General features: G+C 34.7%; 1 protein-coding gene across 1 annotated transcript; it reads left to right on the forward strand.

Annotated features, from left to right (window-relative positions):
• The first annotated feature begins 6,271 nt into the window (after positions 1-6,271).
• On the forward strand, positions 6,272-12,606 carry guca1c (guanylate cyclase activator 1C). The gene is made up of 4 exons (XM_057351046.1): positions 6,272-6,532; positions 6,785-6,934; positions 9,076-9,163; positions 11,117-12,606. The coding sequence occupies exons 1-4, from the start codon at positions 6,338-6,340 to the stop codon at positions 11,245-11,247; spliced, it is 564 nt and encodes a 187-aa protein (XP_057207029.1). The 5' UTR covers positions 6,272-6,337; the 3' UTR covers positions 11,248-12,606.
• Positions 12,607-15,717: the final 3,111 nt, after the last annotated feature.

A 15,717-nucleotide genomic window follows, 5' to 3' on the forward strand; every position in this document is an offset into this window, starting at 1 on the left:
AAAAAAACGGTAATCTACTGGCAGCTGTGGTTGCCAGCTTTATACTGTTAAATAACAGCGGGTTACTGTTATTTGAATTAACAGCATGATACTGTTTTATTAGCTACAGCATACAACTGTTATTTAGCAGCCTGATACTGTTTTAAGAACAGCATACTAATGTTACTTAGCAGAATACAGCTGTTAATTTACATACTAGTAGTAGTCAATTTATTTTAATTGTAATGCAATTATACCCTGCATTTTATATTTGTGGATAAAAACAAATGAAGCCAACTTATTCTTTTTTCATCTTTTCTTTATTCCTATTCAACATCAGATTTTATATGCTTTGTTTGTTACACCATAAAATGGGCAAAAATACAAGCCATCATTATAATATTTAATGCACAAACTATGGTGCAACAAAAAAGCACCCATAACGTATAAAAATACAAAATTGGCTTTCGTAAAGCAACTAAACAAAAACAAATAAGACAGAATAAGGCATTATAAATGCCTTAACATAAAATACAAATGTAGCTTCAAATCAATGTCACTAACCTAAAACGAAAATTTTTATTAAAAAACATTCAATTAAAAAACAAAAAGGTCTAAAGTGATAGTTCGCCCAAAAAAATTATTCTGTCATCATTAGCTCACCCTCCGGTTATTTCAAACTTATGACTTTCTTTCTTCTGTAGAACACAAAAGAAGATATTTTGAAGAAAGTTGGTAACTGAATAGCGCCGACACCCAATCACATCTATTGTATGGACGAAAAACCAATGCAAGTGAATGGGGGCCGGTTACCAACATTATTCAAAATGTCTTCCTGTGTGTTCTGCAGAAAAAAAGAAAGTTATACAGGTTTACAATGACAAGAGGGTGAGTAAATGATGACAGAATCTTCATTTTTGGGTGAACTCTCACTTTAACAAACAAATGAAAACATGGTTTACAACACACAAGCCGGTTAAACAACAGTTAAAAGGTAGGTTTCTTGATGCATCTTGGAGACGTTGCCACAGGTCTTCTGGATTTACTTTGTCTCAGTTTGTTCTGGTTCTTCATGTCATTTCAGACAGACTGGATGATGATGATGATGATGAGATCAGGGCCCGTATTCATGAAAAATGTTAGCGCAAAGAGTTGCTCCTAGTGACAAATGTGGGCGTTTCCCCTTAAAATGACAGAAAAGATCCTAGTAAAGATAAAAGTAATTCATAAAGCATCTTAATCCTTAAAAGAGCTCTTAAGGTCCAAAATTTTAGGAGTTGCGAGGAGGACTTTTAAGAGACTTAAGAGTTTCTTTAGAAGCAGAGAAAATGGACGAAACACAAAAAGTAAGAAGATACGTGTTGCAATGCATGATAATTTCCATATTACTTGTATAATATTACCATATTAGGTTTATCAGAATTTTTTATTGTTTTTGTGTGTGTTCAACTTTTGTTTATCTTGGTTTTGGTTTCCTTGTATAGCCGCTTTGATGCAATGCAAATTGTAAAAGCACTATAAAATTAAATTAAATTGAATGACAGTGAGTTAATAAGACATAACACATTAGATCTTGCAGGGTTCATGTTTGTGACCGATCCTAGTAGAGACACGCTAACATCTCCAAGACAGCGCAGAAAATGCCATAGCTCCAGAAATAGAAGAAATCACCACATTAACATATTTAGCAACTGGAGAAATGCAACTATGTAGCAGAGATGATTTGGTTCTGTCACAACGGTCACAATCTAATCACACAAACAGCCCTTACAGAAACTTATTGTGTCACTGTTAATTTTCTATTAAATACGTTGACATTAACAGCATGGTAAATCAAAATATATATATATGAAGAGTTTGGTTCCAAAATGAGATACTCCGTTTTTAAAAAAAAATCAAAAATCATGTTTTTTATTATGTTATCGTGTTTTTATTGTCTTTTATTGTGTTAGTTAGCTGTATTTTTTAGTTATTATAGCTTAAATCAAAACAAACCAACTGCAGTTTGAATGATATTAATTGGAATGCACAATAAAAAAACATGATTTTTGATTTTTTTTAAAAACAGTTATCTCATTTTGGAACCAACCTCTTCACAATATATATATATATATATATATATGTATGTATGTATGTATTGTGTGTGTGTGTGTGCTGTGTGTGTGCGTGTGCGTGGTCGTGTGCTGCGTGTGAGTATGGTAAAACAGGAAAAATACATGTGCAATTTCAAACTAATGACCCTATACTTAAAAGCGCTCTTTTTTCCTTCTTGGTCAACAACCAATCACAGTCTTCAAAAGAATAGCAACGGGGTCAGCCCCGCCTCCTAACTAAGATAAAAGTTTTTGTCTTTTCCTTGCTCAGAGTTGCTCTCAGATTGGTCCTGAATCACTTTTAAACTAAGACTCCTACGTAGAAGTTTTTAAGCTAAATTAAGAGTTTTCTTAGAGGATTCTTAGAAGCTTTAAGATACGGGCCCAAGATCTCTATGTGGAGCACTGGCTGTTGTCAGACTCCTTGTGCAAACAAAAATCTCACTGGATTATTACAATTAATGGCAAAATGAATACTTTTAGTAAACTGATATTTCCTACTGACAGATACAGCGAAAGATAGAAATAACTGACTTAAAACCATTTTTTAGCTGGTAAAAAAACTAGTGTTCTTATAATTTTGGCCACCTCTGTAAATGGAATCAGATGCTTTTGGACCAAAAAAAATCACCAGAGTCTTAACCTAATGGTTTCACTTGTGTCCTTTTTAGAGTTTTAAGGTACCCTGCTTGTGTTGACGAAACAAACAGACATCATTTCTCCATTAAAATAAAAATTAGAATTATGGTCATACGAATCATATGAGTAATAAATATGTCATATTTGATTGAAGCATTCCTACATATTTGTTCATATAAGAACTAACAACCACAATTAATTTAAAGAAAAACTTTTATTTTTTTGAAGAATAATTTTTTCTTGCTTCTCTGCAAAGTGAGCCATTATACTTCCTCCTTGGAAAGAAATATATATTTTGGTCACATAGGTCACAGGGGTAGCACATGTTTCCCCGAAGAAATAACAGGGAAACATTATTTAAAAGGCAGATGCAACCGATCAGTGTCTAGTTAATGATTTACCGATGCATTTGAGTCAAGCTAAAAAAGATAAAATTGTTAATGAAAGTGCAAGAGCAACACGCCCTGTTGTGCGGCTAATAGTTATGCAATCAAGCCAGCAGTGGTTTTGAAATTGACACATGCACAGTAATCAGACAATAATTAGGGATTTTACTTATATGCGGTTACCAAAACAAATATTTAATAAACTAACTGTTTAATGTATCTTGCCATCAATGCATGCACACGGAAAGCTTACCAGCATGTATTACAACGGCTTGCACGAATCTTTATAACTTAGCGGTATTTTTAGACATACTTGATAGCATCACTGATCTATAATAAATCAGTGGGTAACATACTATATTAAATGGATTTTAAGATAACACGAAAAATCAGGCGAATTTGCAGACAATATAACATATTTCTCACCTACATGGACAGAAAGCGCACATTAAAAGTGTGACTACACGAAAACAATCATTGATTTAGATCGCTCCCGATTCATCTTTTACACAGATATTAGTAAAACGTACAGGTTGGATTAAATTTAGGGTAATTCTTACCTTTTAGTCACAAGCATTTGAATCTCCTATTTAAGCTAACGCTACCCAGTCAGAAGTTTTCCGCTAACCAGCATATTTTAGCGTTGTTTTCAGAAATACTTTGCCTGATTAAAACAGGAAATGTTATTAAATAATAAAAACTTCACTGGATATTTAAGATCTAACATTTAATTTATAGATATTACAATAGATAAAGGTGCAGACGTACCTCATGCTGATAATCCAAAATGGCGCAGATAGGAAAATATGGTATAATGCTGTTAAATAACAGTGACATACTGTGGTTGTTCGACCACTAACCTGAAGTGAACAAGTCTTCCCACAATGCACTGTATAAAACAGTAACATACTGCTATTAAATGAAAACAGCATTTTGCTGTTAAATTTCCATGTAAATGAACAGGAATTTTTTACAGTGTATGGTTATTGATTTTCAAGATGTTTTTTACTTTAATATTTTAACACATTGCACTCATCCATCTAAATACGTTTGCGTATACATGTGTGTTTTAGATCTGGCAGGAATCTCAGCAGTATTAATCTGTTGTTTTGGAGTTTGTTAATCCTTGGAAGGCAGATTTACTATAACTGGACTGTTGATCTTTGATAGTCTGATTCATTCAGTGCAAGTTACACTTTTTTGTTGCTATAAGGGGATCCTGCACATGCCAGGCTCATGCAGAGATCAGGGTCACAATCATGTTGGCTAAACATGTCATGTGGGTTCAGTTTATGTGTGTGCGTGGGTTTTCAACATACAGTATTGCTGGCGAAGGTTAAATGGCACTGAGAGTGTAACAACTGTGGAAGATTTTCAAGTATGGGGTTGTGCATTACGAGTGAAGTGATGGAGTATGAAATATAGGAACTATAGGGTAAGCATAACCATTTAGATTCACGGTTCCTCTCCCACTATTCTCTTGTTCGTAACGTGAAGACCAGCACAGCCTAAAGATATCCATAGAACTGTAACATACAAGTTCTGCAATGTATGCAAGGTCTAAATATGTGCACATCCAAATATGGTACAGAGACAGGAAAGCAAAACATGCTTATGCAGACAAATGCTGATAATGCAAAAACAACACCAGTCAGGCATGCTAAAAGTAACATGGGAGGTGATAACGTCATCCAGGGGACAGTATATACGCATGGGTTTGAAACAAGGCTCTTCATAGCATTAGAAATAACCACTACACAACTGTATACAGTGAATATTGTGAATCTAATGTGCTTAAATCATTATGTGCCCTGTTGTAATGTTGTAATCAACATCAGTTTTAGCTCCACTAAAATAAACCTGTACAATATTTACACAATTAATAGGCTAGGTCCTATTTTTCAGTCCTGCATTGTTGTTTGGTATTGTGAATAGGTCTGTTTACCTGCAATTACACAACCTGCACACTTTTTTTATTGGACTGGATAAATCGACATGCAAGTAAAAGCCTAAAATATATTTTTTAATCATTATAGTAGCTAATACACGTATGTGTTGATCTTGCAGAAATTAAGTTTAAATGAAAATATATTAAGGTATTGCAGTTTTTTTCTATATTTGGGTCTTGTAGGGTTAATGTATTAGTAGTATGTTAATAATAATTTATTAACTTAATGTAATACTTATAATAAACGCTAAATGTGGATGAACAACAATTGGTGACAAGAAAAATATTTCATCATTTCATCATTTCATATATCATGCTATAGTTTCAATATTTTTATTAATATTCAAGTTTTTATTTGATAGTATTGCTTGGCATAGCAGTATTTTCCTTAATTGTTAAAAACATTGTATATTTTATAATGAGTTTTGACTTACAATTAAATTCTTTCTTTTTTCTTTTCATTATTTAATTATTAAATTAATCATAATTTACATATTTAGAACAGATATTACAATAATATAATTAGCCTGCTACCCTTTGATGTCATTTACTGTCTTTCTTCATGATCAAATTACAAACTTGAAATCCACCAACTATATTTATTTGATGCATCCATTCATTATTAACAACATAAAATTTTAAATAATATCCTGTTTCAAATAATATCACAAAATGTAACTAAATATGCTTTATGGGGAATGGGCAAAAGAGATCAAACCGTGTTATTTGAGTTGTTAAAGACCCAAACGTGTAATAAGGACTACATGACACATTTGTACATTTAAGAGTAAATATAGATACTTAATTACAATGTTATACAGTAAGTAGTATAGAAATATGTAACGGGACAAAAGATTATTTTGAATATTCTATTCTATGATTAAAGATAAATGTGTCAAAGGCTATTTATTGACTCTAAAATGTTTAGTTTAAATTTAGCTGTACCCTTCTGTAAATATACCATTTTAAAATATATACATTTTTACAATGAACTCAAATGGACCCAGAAACCTCCTTGTTCCTCACAAATCAGAATTTACCCTGGGAACCATCAGACCGCCTTCATCTCTGTCGCGGCCAAAAATGTTCTTTAATTCTTGGAAGAGTTCGACAGTTATCCAATTAAAGGGTTATCTCTCCTTTTAGTTGCCTTTAGCTTTAATCTCTGTGCGGTCATCCGCAGTCAATCCCAGCTCAGAGTTAGAAACCGCAATCGACCACAGATACTGCACATCTGAACGTGAGAAATCGAATCTCCACATTTGAGACCGATAGAGGTTTGTTGAGGAGTGATGGGTGCTCACGGATCCAGTCTGGATGAGGTCTTGGCTGAAGATATGCATCACTGGTACAACAAATTATTGAAGGAATCGCCTTCTGGTCTCATCACGCTGTTTGAACTGAAGACCATGCTTCAGATGCAGGGTATGACGGAGGAGGCCAATGGTTATGTGGACCAAGTGTTTGTCACCTTTGACATGGACGGGGTGAGAGAAACATTTTTCATTCACTCATGAGATGTGGATGCTTTATTGAGGTATAAAACACAAAAGTCCTTTGATTTTTTTAGCACAGAAGGCACTAAGGCAGACGAAATTCTGCACTGAAGAATATCATTTTAAGAACATAATTTCAATGAAATACTTTTTGTTCAAATACATTTAATTGATTTGAAATATAAATATTTATCTTATTATCAAAAATAAATTTAAAAAATACGTCATTGTTTTCCTCCTCAGGATGGATATATAGATTTTGTAGAATACATCGCAGCTGTAAGTCTTCTATTGAAAGGAGAGATCAACCAGAAACTCAAGTGGTACTTCAAACTCTTTGATCAGGATGGAAACGGCAAGATCGACAGAGATGAAATGGAGACCATATTCAAAGTAAAGCATTCGTTTTGTCAATGCTCAGTAATCCGTTGATCTGGTGTAACGCCGCTAGTCCTGTCAAGAGTTTTGTTTTAAATAGTTCGCTGCAGTAGAGATTAGTTCTGGGAAAGTCATTTGTATTTAATCCTAACCTAAATCCATCATTGCCCTTTGCTTACATGCCTTACTAACAAAATGCAGTTTGTATCTTACTACACCTCTCCGGGGTACAGAGGTTCTCAGATTTGCCCAAAATGTTTACACGGTGTGACTCTTGGCAATATCAAAGCATTTCTTTATTTGCTAAAGCTTTACAACATTGACTCAAGTGATGGCATGGGTTTGGGTCAGGACTATCTGTTTGTCTGACAAACGACAGACTGAGAGATGTGTTCTTGAGTAATTCTGCAATTCTGTTTGGTCACATTAGTAATATGCATGCATTACACATTTCATGTTTAATATACCTGCTATTTCAATCTCAAATCTGTATACAAGTAAATTACACATTATTATCTAAAAGACAGATTGATTAGACTGGAAGCTACAGCTGTTTGATTCTTATCAAAGTTTCTGGACAATTTATAGACCCCTTTACGGCCGACGTCACGATTACGTCACGGCATTAGCTGGAGACAAAACAAAGGGAAAACTGGAGGCGGCCAATACAAACCAGCACAGATTCGGCTACATAAGGAGTTTAAAATATCATCTTGTCATGTTGTTTAGTGCCACACTCCACAGAATACAGTGTCCAATTTGATATTTTAACACACAAGTTACCCGCTGCCATTGCCAAACAAAAAACACGGACGACAGCTGTAGTTAAACACAATAAAACGAGCGGAAAAGTTCATCAAAAATGTTCACGTTTCACTTCATAACACTTAAGATGAAAAAACTACTGTCTTTTGTTGGTGTGGATTGGATTATGATTTGTGTAAAAAATATCTCACGTACGCCCAAATCAGAAACTGGGGAACAAGGTTATTTTTCACGTAATTTAGCGTTAACTTTTTAACGCATCGGGTAACGTTATGCTAACGTTAGCTAGCTTTATTGGTTATACAACTAGAAGTTAAGTATCGGCCAAAAACTAAACATAAAGGAAACTGTTTGTCATCTCTTTTTCTTTAACCTAGTTGTCACAAGTGCATTAGTATAAAGGGAGAGGGAACACTGAGAAGGCTCGTGTTATGTGTCAGGTTTGTGTTCAAGTAAATGCATTTGCTAACGGTTGCCACTGTTAGTACACGCAGGCATCTATGTATACGCTCTCAGTTTACCTTTACTGTACACACGCTTGGTTTCTCTGTCTGGCAAATTGATGTCAGGCCACTTAACTGGAGGTCACGTTAATCCTGTCAGTCCGTCTCTGGGTTCCCTGAGTGAGCGCGCGCGCGTACAGGTCGGCCAGGTTCCTTGCGTTATAGTGAACTTTTTCAACACCAATCGCGGTCCTAGACAGTGAGTGACCTTACATGTTGAAATTTAATCCGATTTTTTTCTAGTCGTTGTCAAAAAGCAAGCAAATAAAACGTGCTAGCTAGCATTAGTATGCGGTCAGGGGGGTATTTCTGCCTAAGCTCCGCCTACAAAAACGCGTCAATGGCTGTCTGTGAAATAACATTTAAAGGGGTAGTGCACTCTTTTCGAGTATTCTGTTTTATTTTTTTTACACACCGTGTCTTCCGTAAAACACAAAAGATGTTTAGCAGAATGTTTATGCCTCTCTTTTCTATTAAATTAAAACTGAAGTGTGGCCAGAGGGTGTCTGGTAATTATAGAGTTAATCCATACAACACTACATACAATAGCTTTGTATAAACAGCGCAAATCTGAAAATCCTCTCGTTGTTGCTCTCAATACTCATTGTAAAATTTAAGTCTGTGCATAATCACATTTGGAACAGAAGTATCTCATTTTTAACATTTTTTTTGTTTGACAAAATATTCATTTTCATTGTATGCAAAAAAGAGTATAGCATAAATATTCTGCTGAAGTATAAGTAACTGATCAACAAACTTTCCCTTTCAACCACTCTCAGCTGTTTTGTTAATGATGTGGAATACTAAGGTTACAGCAAATGAAAGAAAAGATATGAAGTTATTGGCTAAAATGGCAGAGAATGTTAAAATATAGTTATTTTCATGCAGGCTATCCAAGACATCACCCGCAGTTACGACATCCCTCCAGACGATATTGTAAGTCTGATCTATGAGAGAATTGATGTGAACAATGAAGGTGAGAACTGCCATATGCAAAATACAGTACACTCTCCGGGTGATCTCTGAAAAGAGGAATCCTTCTTAAATGTTATTTTGTAGACATATAGGTCCAGTCCAACTCATCCTAACAAGTACAATGTTTTGTAAAGCATTTCATTTGGCTACAAAATATTATTCAAACATTTATTGTACATCAAAAAGTTTTTAAACCATGAAACTATATTTAAATTTACATTATGCATTTGGCAGACACTTTTATCTAAAGCAACTTGGCGCTTTCAAGCAATAGCCTACATTTCATCTAGGGCTGCTCGATTATGACAAACATCATAATCACGATTAGGGATTCACCGATATGTAAATTTTGGCCGATAACCGATATTTCTTTAACATTGGAAGCCGATAACCGACATATTGGCCTATATACAGTATCTAAATATTAACATAAAATTCCCTAAGACTGAAACAAAAGGCAAAAAGTAGACAAATGCTTTTATTTGAAAACATTCACCGCGGAAAACAAGGTAACCATTAATTCTCTTTTTTTCCCCTGAAAATCATGTACCAAGCCTACTTTACACTAGTTAACGATTCTTTAACCTTCAAACTTTTCTGGTATATTTAATAAGCAAATTATAGATGTTCTTCCAGAAAAAATGTTTTCAATAGCCACATGTCTAACAGGTCTCAAGACAGAAAGCATTCAGACAGCAGTCCGATTCAAACAATATGCTTTTGTTCCTATAATTTACACATTCATAAATACTGTATCTACATACTGTACCTACATCAGCAATGTTTTGATAATAGCAGTAAGTGAATGATCACGACAGAAAGACAGTACTGTACTGTATTTTAACTGCAAGCAGCGTGCAGATGAATTAGTTTAACCAGAGGAAATGATTTAAGATTTATCGGCTTTAATATATCGGCATACATTTTTATTATCGGCCGATACAGATAACATTAAAATGACCATTTATCGGCCGATACCGATATGGCCGATAATTTATCGTGCATCCCTAATCACGATTAATTTGGCCAATATTGAGATCCCGATTATTTAACATGATTATTCACTAACTTTTGAAACAACATAGAAAAAAGCTTGGCTTTTAAACTGTGAATTCAACTGAAAAATAAATGTAAAGAAATAGCATGTGCTTTTATACAACAAGAAAAGAGAGGATCCTTGCAAAATGGAATGTGGCACAATAATCGTTTTACCTCGATTATTTTGTTTGTGTAATTGTTGAAGGCCAAAATTGACGATTACAATTAATTTTCGATTAATTGCACAGCCCTAATTTGATCAGTATGTGACGTTTGCACTGTACTGATTTTTGGTTTGTTTCTCACTGCAGAAGTGTATTCATGTGACTACACACACTTGCTTGAGAATGGGAAACTGTTTTAATGTTCATTTTTAAAGTTATTGAAAAATCAGACAGTTTCCAAGCCATCTACTTTACAGTATATGCATTATTTGCATTATATCTCTAATTGGGCAGGTGATCTTCAAGAAACAATTCCGATATAGGCGGTTTCATCGGATGCACGCGCCTGGCCCAAGGTTAACCTCCGGTCTGTGTTTGGTTATAATATTACCATTTAATTTATATTGATATTAATGCATATTATTAGTTTAATGTATATTAATTGTATTCAGTTAAATAAAAAAAATCCACAACAGTTATTGATTCTTTGTGGAGGTCTACCGGAAGTTAAGTTTGGGCCACGTAACGTTTGTTTATGCTGTTCCCGCTGAAACCGTCTATTAAAGAAATCTGTGATTTAGGACCTTTTACTCGTTCATTAGTGCAAAAATGTAATCACTGGAATGTGTCTGGACGTCTAGTATTAGCATCGAGACTACAGGGTGGGCCGATAAACCCTTTCAGATCAACCTGTTGGGGTTCACTGTATATTTTGATGATGACGGACTGTATGTTATGAATTCATTTGCCAGGTGAGCTGACATTGGAGGAGTTCATCACAGGGGCGAAAGAACATCCAGATATCATGGAGATGCTCACCAAAATGATGGACCTTACACACGTGCTGGAGATCATAGTCAACGGACAGCAAAAAAAGGAGTGACTTGTGTATCACGATTCAGACAAACATGTGACACAATCCCCTCGCAGTGAAAAGATGACAAGTGCGCGGGCTTTAAAAGAAAGCGTAAAGCTGACTTTCGTAGTAGAGGGCAAAAGTTGGTAGCAGCATTGGAGAGGTGGACCTCAATGTACCACATTGTGTCCAAACACATTCTCTCTATCTCTGTGCCTCTGTGTGTTCAATGAGAAAAGCTCTTTGATTATAAATTCGCCTGGGTGTGATTATGCACACTAAAAATTCATCACAGTTACAGTAAAATTTACATTTAGACATTTAACAGACGCTTTTATTCAAACCAACTTACAAAAGTGAGGAGTATGAATCGATTCATCCTAAGGAGGCAATAATATGAGAAATGCTGAGATACAGAGTTTTAACAAATGTTAGAGACACACCTGCTAAGAATCTTCCATGATTCGGAGTTTTTAAGATGATTCCAGAAGTGATGAACAGTGAAGGAGAATAAATGGGAGAGCGCTTTTGTGCTCTTTTTAGAGGAAACCACAAGGTCACATTCAGTGACCACAGGGTGGGACGCTATTCAGACACTTAAAGGGATATTTCACTGCTGAATCAAAATTTTCCCATGTTTTACTCGCCCTCAAGGCATCCTAAACAAATATGATTTTCTTCTGGAAGAATAATGCAGTCATTGTTATAATCCCAAGCATCATTTTACTTCCAAGCGGTAGAATGGGAGTGGATGGTAGTTGACTTTTTGAAGGTCCAAAAAGTACATCCATCGATCAAAGAATGGCTCGACATGGCTCTGTGGTCTTAACAAAGGTCTTCTGATGCGAATCGATGCGTTCGTTTGGACCTTTAAAAAGTCAGCTACCATCCACTCCCATTCTACCGCTTGGAAGTAAAATGATATATGCCTTGAGGGCGAGTAAAACATGGGGAAATTGAGAATTTTGCCTGAAATATCGCTTTAAGCCATACTTCCAAATGTATGAATGCCATTGCGAAATTACCGAAGGACAACAGACATTTTGCTAAAGGAAGTTTGTTTTAAACAAATATACAGTACTACACAACCTTAAAAACTAAAATGACATTATTGTAACAACAAAGTATTTGATTCTTATAAAGAGCAAATATGCACACCAGAAAATCAAAGGCAACTGTCTATCTATTTTATGGGTCGCCATGACATTCATATATTTAAAGAGTTGCTAAAGTGTCCTTTTGGGCCCTCTGTATAGGAAGGCACCAGTGTTAAATATATAATTGTACAGTTTTCTATTAATATTGATTTTGTGCAAAGTCATATAGAGTTATCCAGTGTGTGTCTTGTAACTATTGCCATGTATCAATAAATATGTTCACTTTTCAAATTTCAAAACTGCTTTCGTGTGTTTTCTAAATGCATCACTATATTACTCATATTAAGAGGGATTTAAACAAAACTCTAACACTGTCTATAAAAAACGGCATGTTTGAACTACATACATGAATGATAACAAAAGTGATATTTTCTATAAGTGAGCAGACAATTTGCAAACAAACAAAATCTCATATGTTTAAACTGCAGGGTGAACCAAAACATCATACTCTAGTCTAGGTAGACAAATAAGTCAATTTGTAAATTTTGTGGCTTTCACTCAAGCTTATTGTTGTTAAAGTGTCATATGGACAAATAATAGCAAATAATATATTCAGTAGTTATTATAACATCACAATTTGTATTATTTCTGTCATTACAGCTCAACCCATGTGTATAAGATATTTTCTTTCAGATGCTTTTTTATGAAATCCCGTGAAATAGAATAATCATAACAATAAGACGTAAAGGAATAGTTGAAAATATGTAAATTCAATGAGGACCTTTTTGGGTGAACTGTTTCTTTAACACAAAAACAAGTTAAACTGAACGAAAGGCTGCCACCTTGAGGCAGGAATGATTATAACCGCAACAAATAATATATAATAAGCAACAAATTAAGCTCTTGCTCTTAAAGGGACAGTTCACCCCAAAAAATGAAAATGTCATGTACTCACACTCGTGCCATTTAAACCCCTAAATGTTATCTTTGTTCTTCTGAAGTAAAATGCCATTTTAAAAAAAGAGTTGTGTTGCTTTTCTGGTTACAATGGGAGTGGATTGTGATGCCTCTCCTCAAGATTTAAAAGGATGCAAATACACAAATTGCAAGTTTGACATGATAAATCAGACTGTCATACTATCAATCATACTAAATCATACTAACGGCCCCTCTGTTGCACGTTGGTGGCAGCCAACTATTGCTTCACAGTTTCAGTGGTGAGCATTTTTTATTTGCAAGGGAGAACACAAGCAGCTCTCTAAACTCTGAAAATACAGAAATGTGCTGCGATTGCTGCTCAAAGAGGTACAGTACAAAAATGTAATATGTTAGTTTCTAGCCTCTTGTAGACATTGACACAGTTTTTCTCAGTTTTTCCTCTTTCCTCATGCAATAATAGATAGACTTAATGATGGTGAGACCAGATCACTGTGTGGAGCACCGGCTGTTGTCACACTTCTTGGGAATACTCGAAATCTCACTGGATTATTACAAATAATGGCTAAAGGGATAAAGGGATAGTCCACCCAAAAATAAAAATTCCGTCATTAATTACTTATCTTTAAGTTCCAAGACTGTGTGAATTTCTTTGTTCTTTTGAATACAAAGAAAGCTAGTTGGATAAATGTTTGCAACTGAGATCGCAGGGGCACCATTGACTACCATAGTAGAATATTTTCTGTTAAGTACAAAAGAAGATATTTTGAAGAATTTAGGAAAACAAACAGTTCGGGCACTACCACTTTTTGACTACCCCAGAAATATCAGTTGCTAACATTTTTCTAAACATTTTTCTTTGTGTTCAACAGAACAAAAATAATCTATACAGGTTCGGAACAACTTGAGGGCGAGTAATTCATTGCAGAATTTTCATTTTTGGGTGCAGTATCCCTCTAAAATTGTAAACTGATACTGACACACTCCTGCAAAAGATGTAAATAACTGACTTCAAACCACACAAAAATGAAAATTCTGCCATCATTTACTCACCCTCAGGTTGTTTCAAACCTGAATAAATTTCTTTGTTCTGCTCAACACAAAGGAAGATATTTGGAAGAATGTTGGTAACCAAACAGTTCTCATTCCTAATTCACTGCCATAGGGGAAATAAATACTATGGGAGTCAATGGGGGATAAGATCTGTTCGTTACTGACATTCTTCCAAATATCTCTCTTTGTATTCAACAGAACAAAGACATTTATACAGGTTTGGAACAACTTGAGGGTGAGTAAATGATGACAGAATTGTCATTTTTGGCTGAACTATTCCTTAAAAGTTTTGCATAGTACTGTATACTGCTAGCCAATTCCTTACAATTTAGCCATAACCATTAATATCTAAGTGTGCATTCATAAATAATGCATATCCAGCCGGTTGTGACCACAGAATAAACCCCAATGGTGATCAGAACCCTGACCAGAAGTGGAGGGGTCTTGTACCTGAAGGGCTTTATTTTGTGATAACAATGAAAAATATATATGTCCTACCCAAACACGCATTTTCAGTAGGAAATCCACTAGGCAATATAATGTGAAAATGTATTTCCCTGGTATTCACAATACTCTGTGCACTCTACTGTATAGAGAAGAAATTGAATTGATTTCATTAGAGCGACATTGTGTCGCAAATGCTGTTTGTAGTACATTCCTTAATCTTAACCCCCAATACTACAAATACAATTTTCATTTTGTTACTTAGTTTACAGGAGACCTATCTGATTCATATTCATCTTAATGGCAATTGCTTGGCTGGGCTGACACATTCCCTCCCACTGAACTCGTATGGTGAAGAGCACTGATTATAATGTTTTTGTTATTTTGTAAGCACTTAATTTGCACATTAAGCCTTTATTTGCTATATACTGAATCTGTATGTGTCTTTCTCATTTTATTATTTGGGCTTGAAATTGTTGTCATGCTTTAGCGTATACAGTATTGTTCAACAGTCAGAGAGTGATTCATTTTCATGGGTGTTATAAATGGGCTTTGCGATTAGGTCACTTTATTGGTTTTGTATATAAAAAATACATTTTCTGTATATATTTGAAGAGTTCATTTGATAAAATTTTTATAAATGTTCAAAAATCAATCAAACTGATTAAGTAATAATAACTCAAAAAATACAGCTAACTAATGGCTGGAATACACTACAAGACTTTTAAAATCTGAACAGATTTTTTTTAAACAAAACATCATACTTGCAGACTTTTTCAAAGTTTCAGATCGAAACACACTAACTGATCAAATCTGCAGACTGGCACAGACTTTCTGCAACAAGTCCAGACTGAAAATCTGGGCAAAATCTGAGCAAATGTCTTGTAGTGTATTTTAGTCTTAACACAATAAAAACATGATAACACAATAAACATTTTTTTTTAGATTTTATCTGTTTTTGCAAATG

Source organism: Triplophysa rosa, linkage group LG14, assembly GCF_024868665.1.
Source record: "Triplophysa rosa linkage group LG14, Trosa_1v2, whole genome shotgun sequence".
Classification (NCBI taxonomy): Eukaryota; Metazoa; Chordata; class Actinopteri; order Cypriniformes; family Nemacheilidae; genus Triplophysa; species Triplophysa rosa.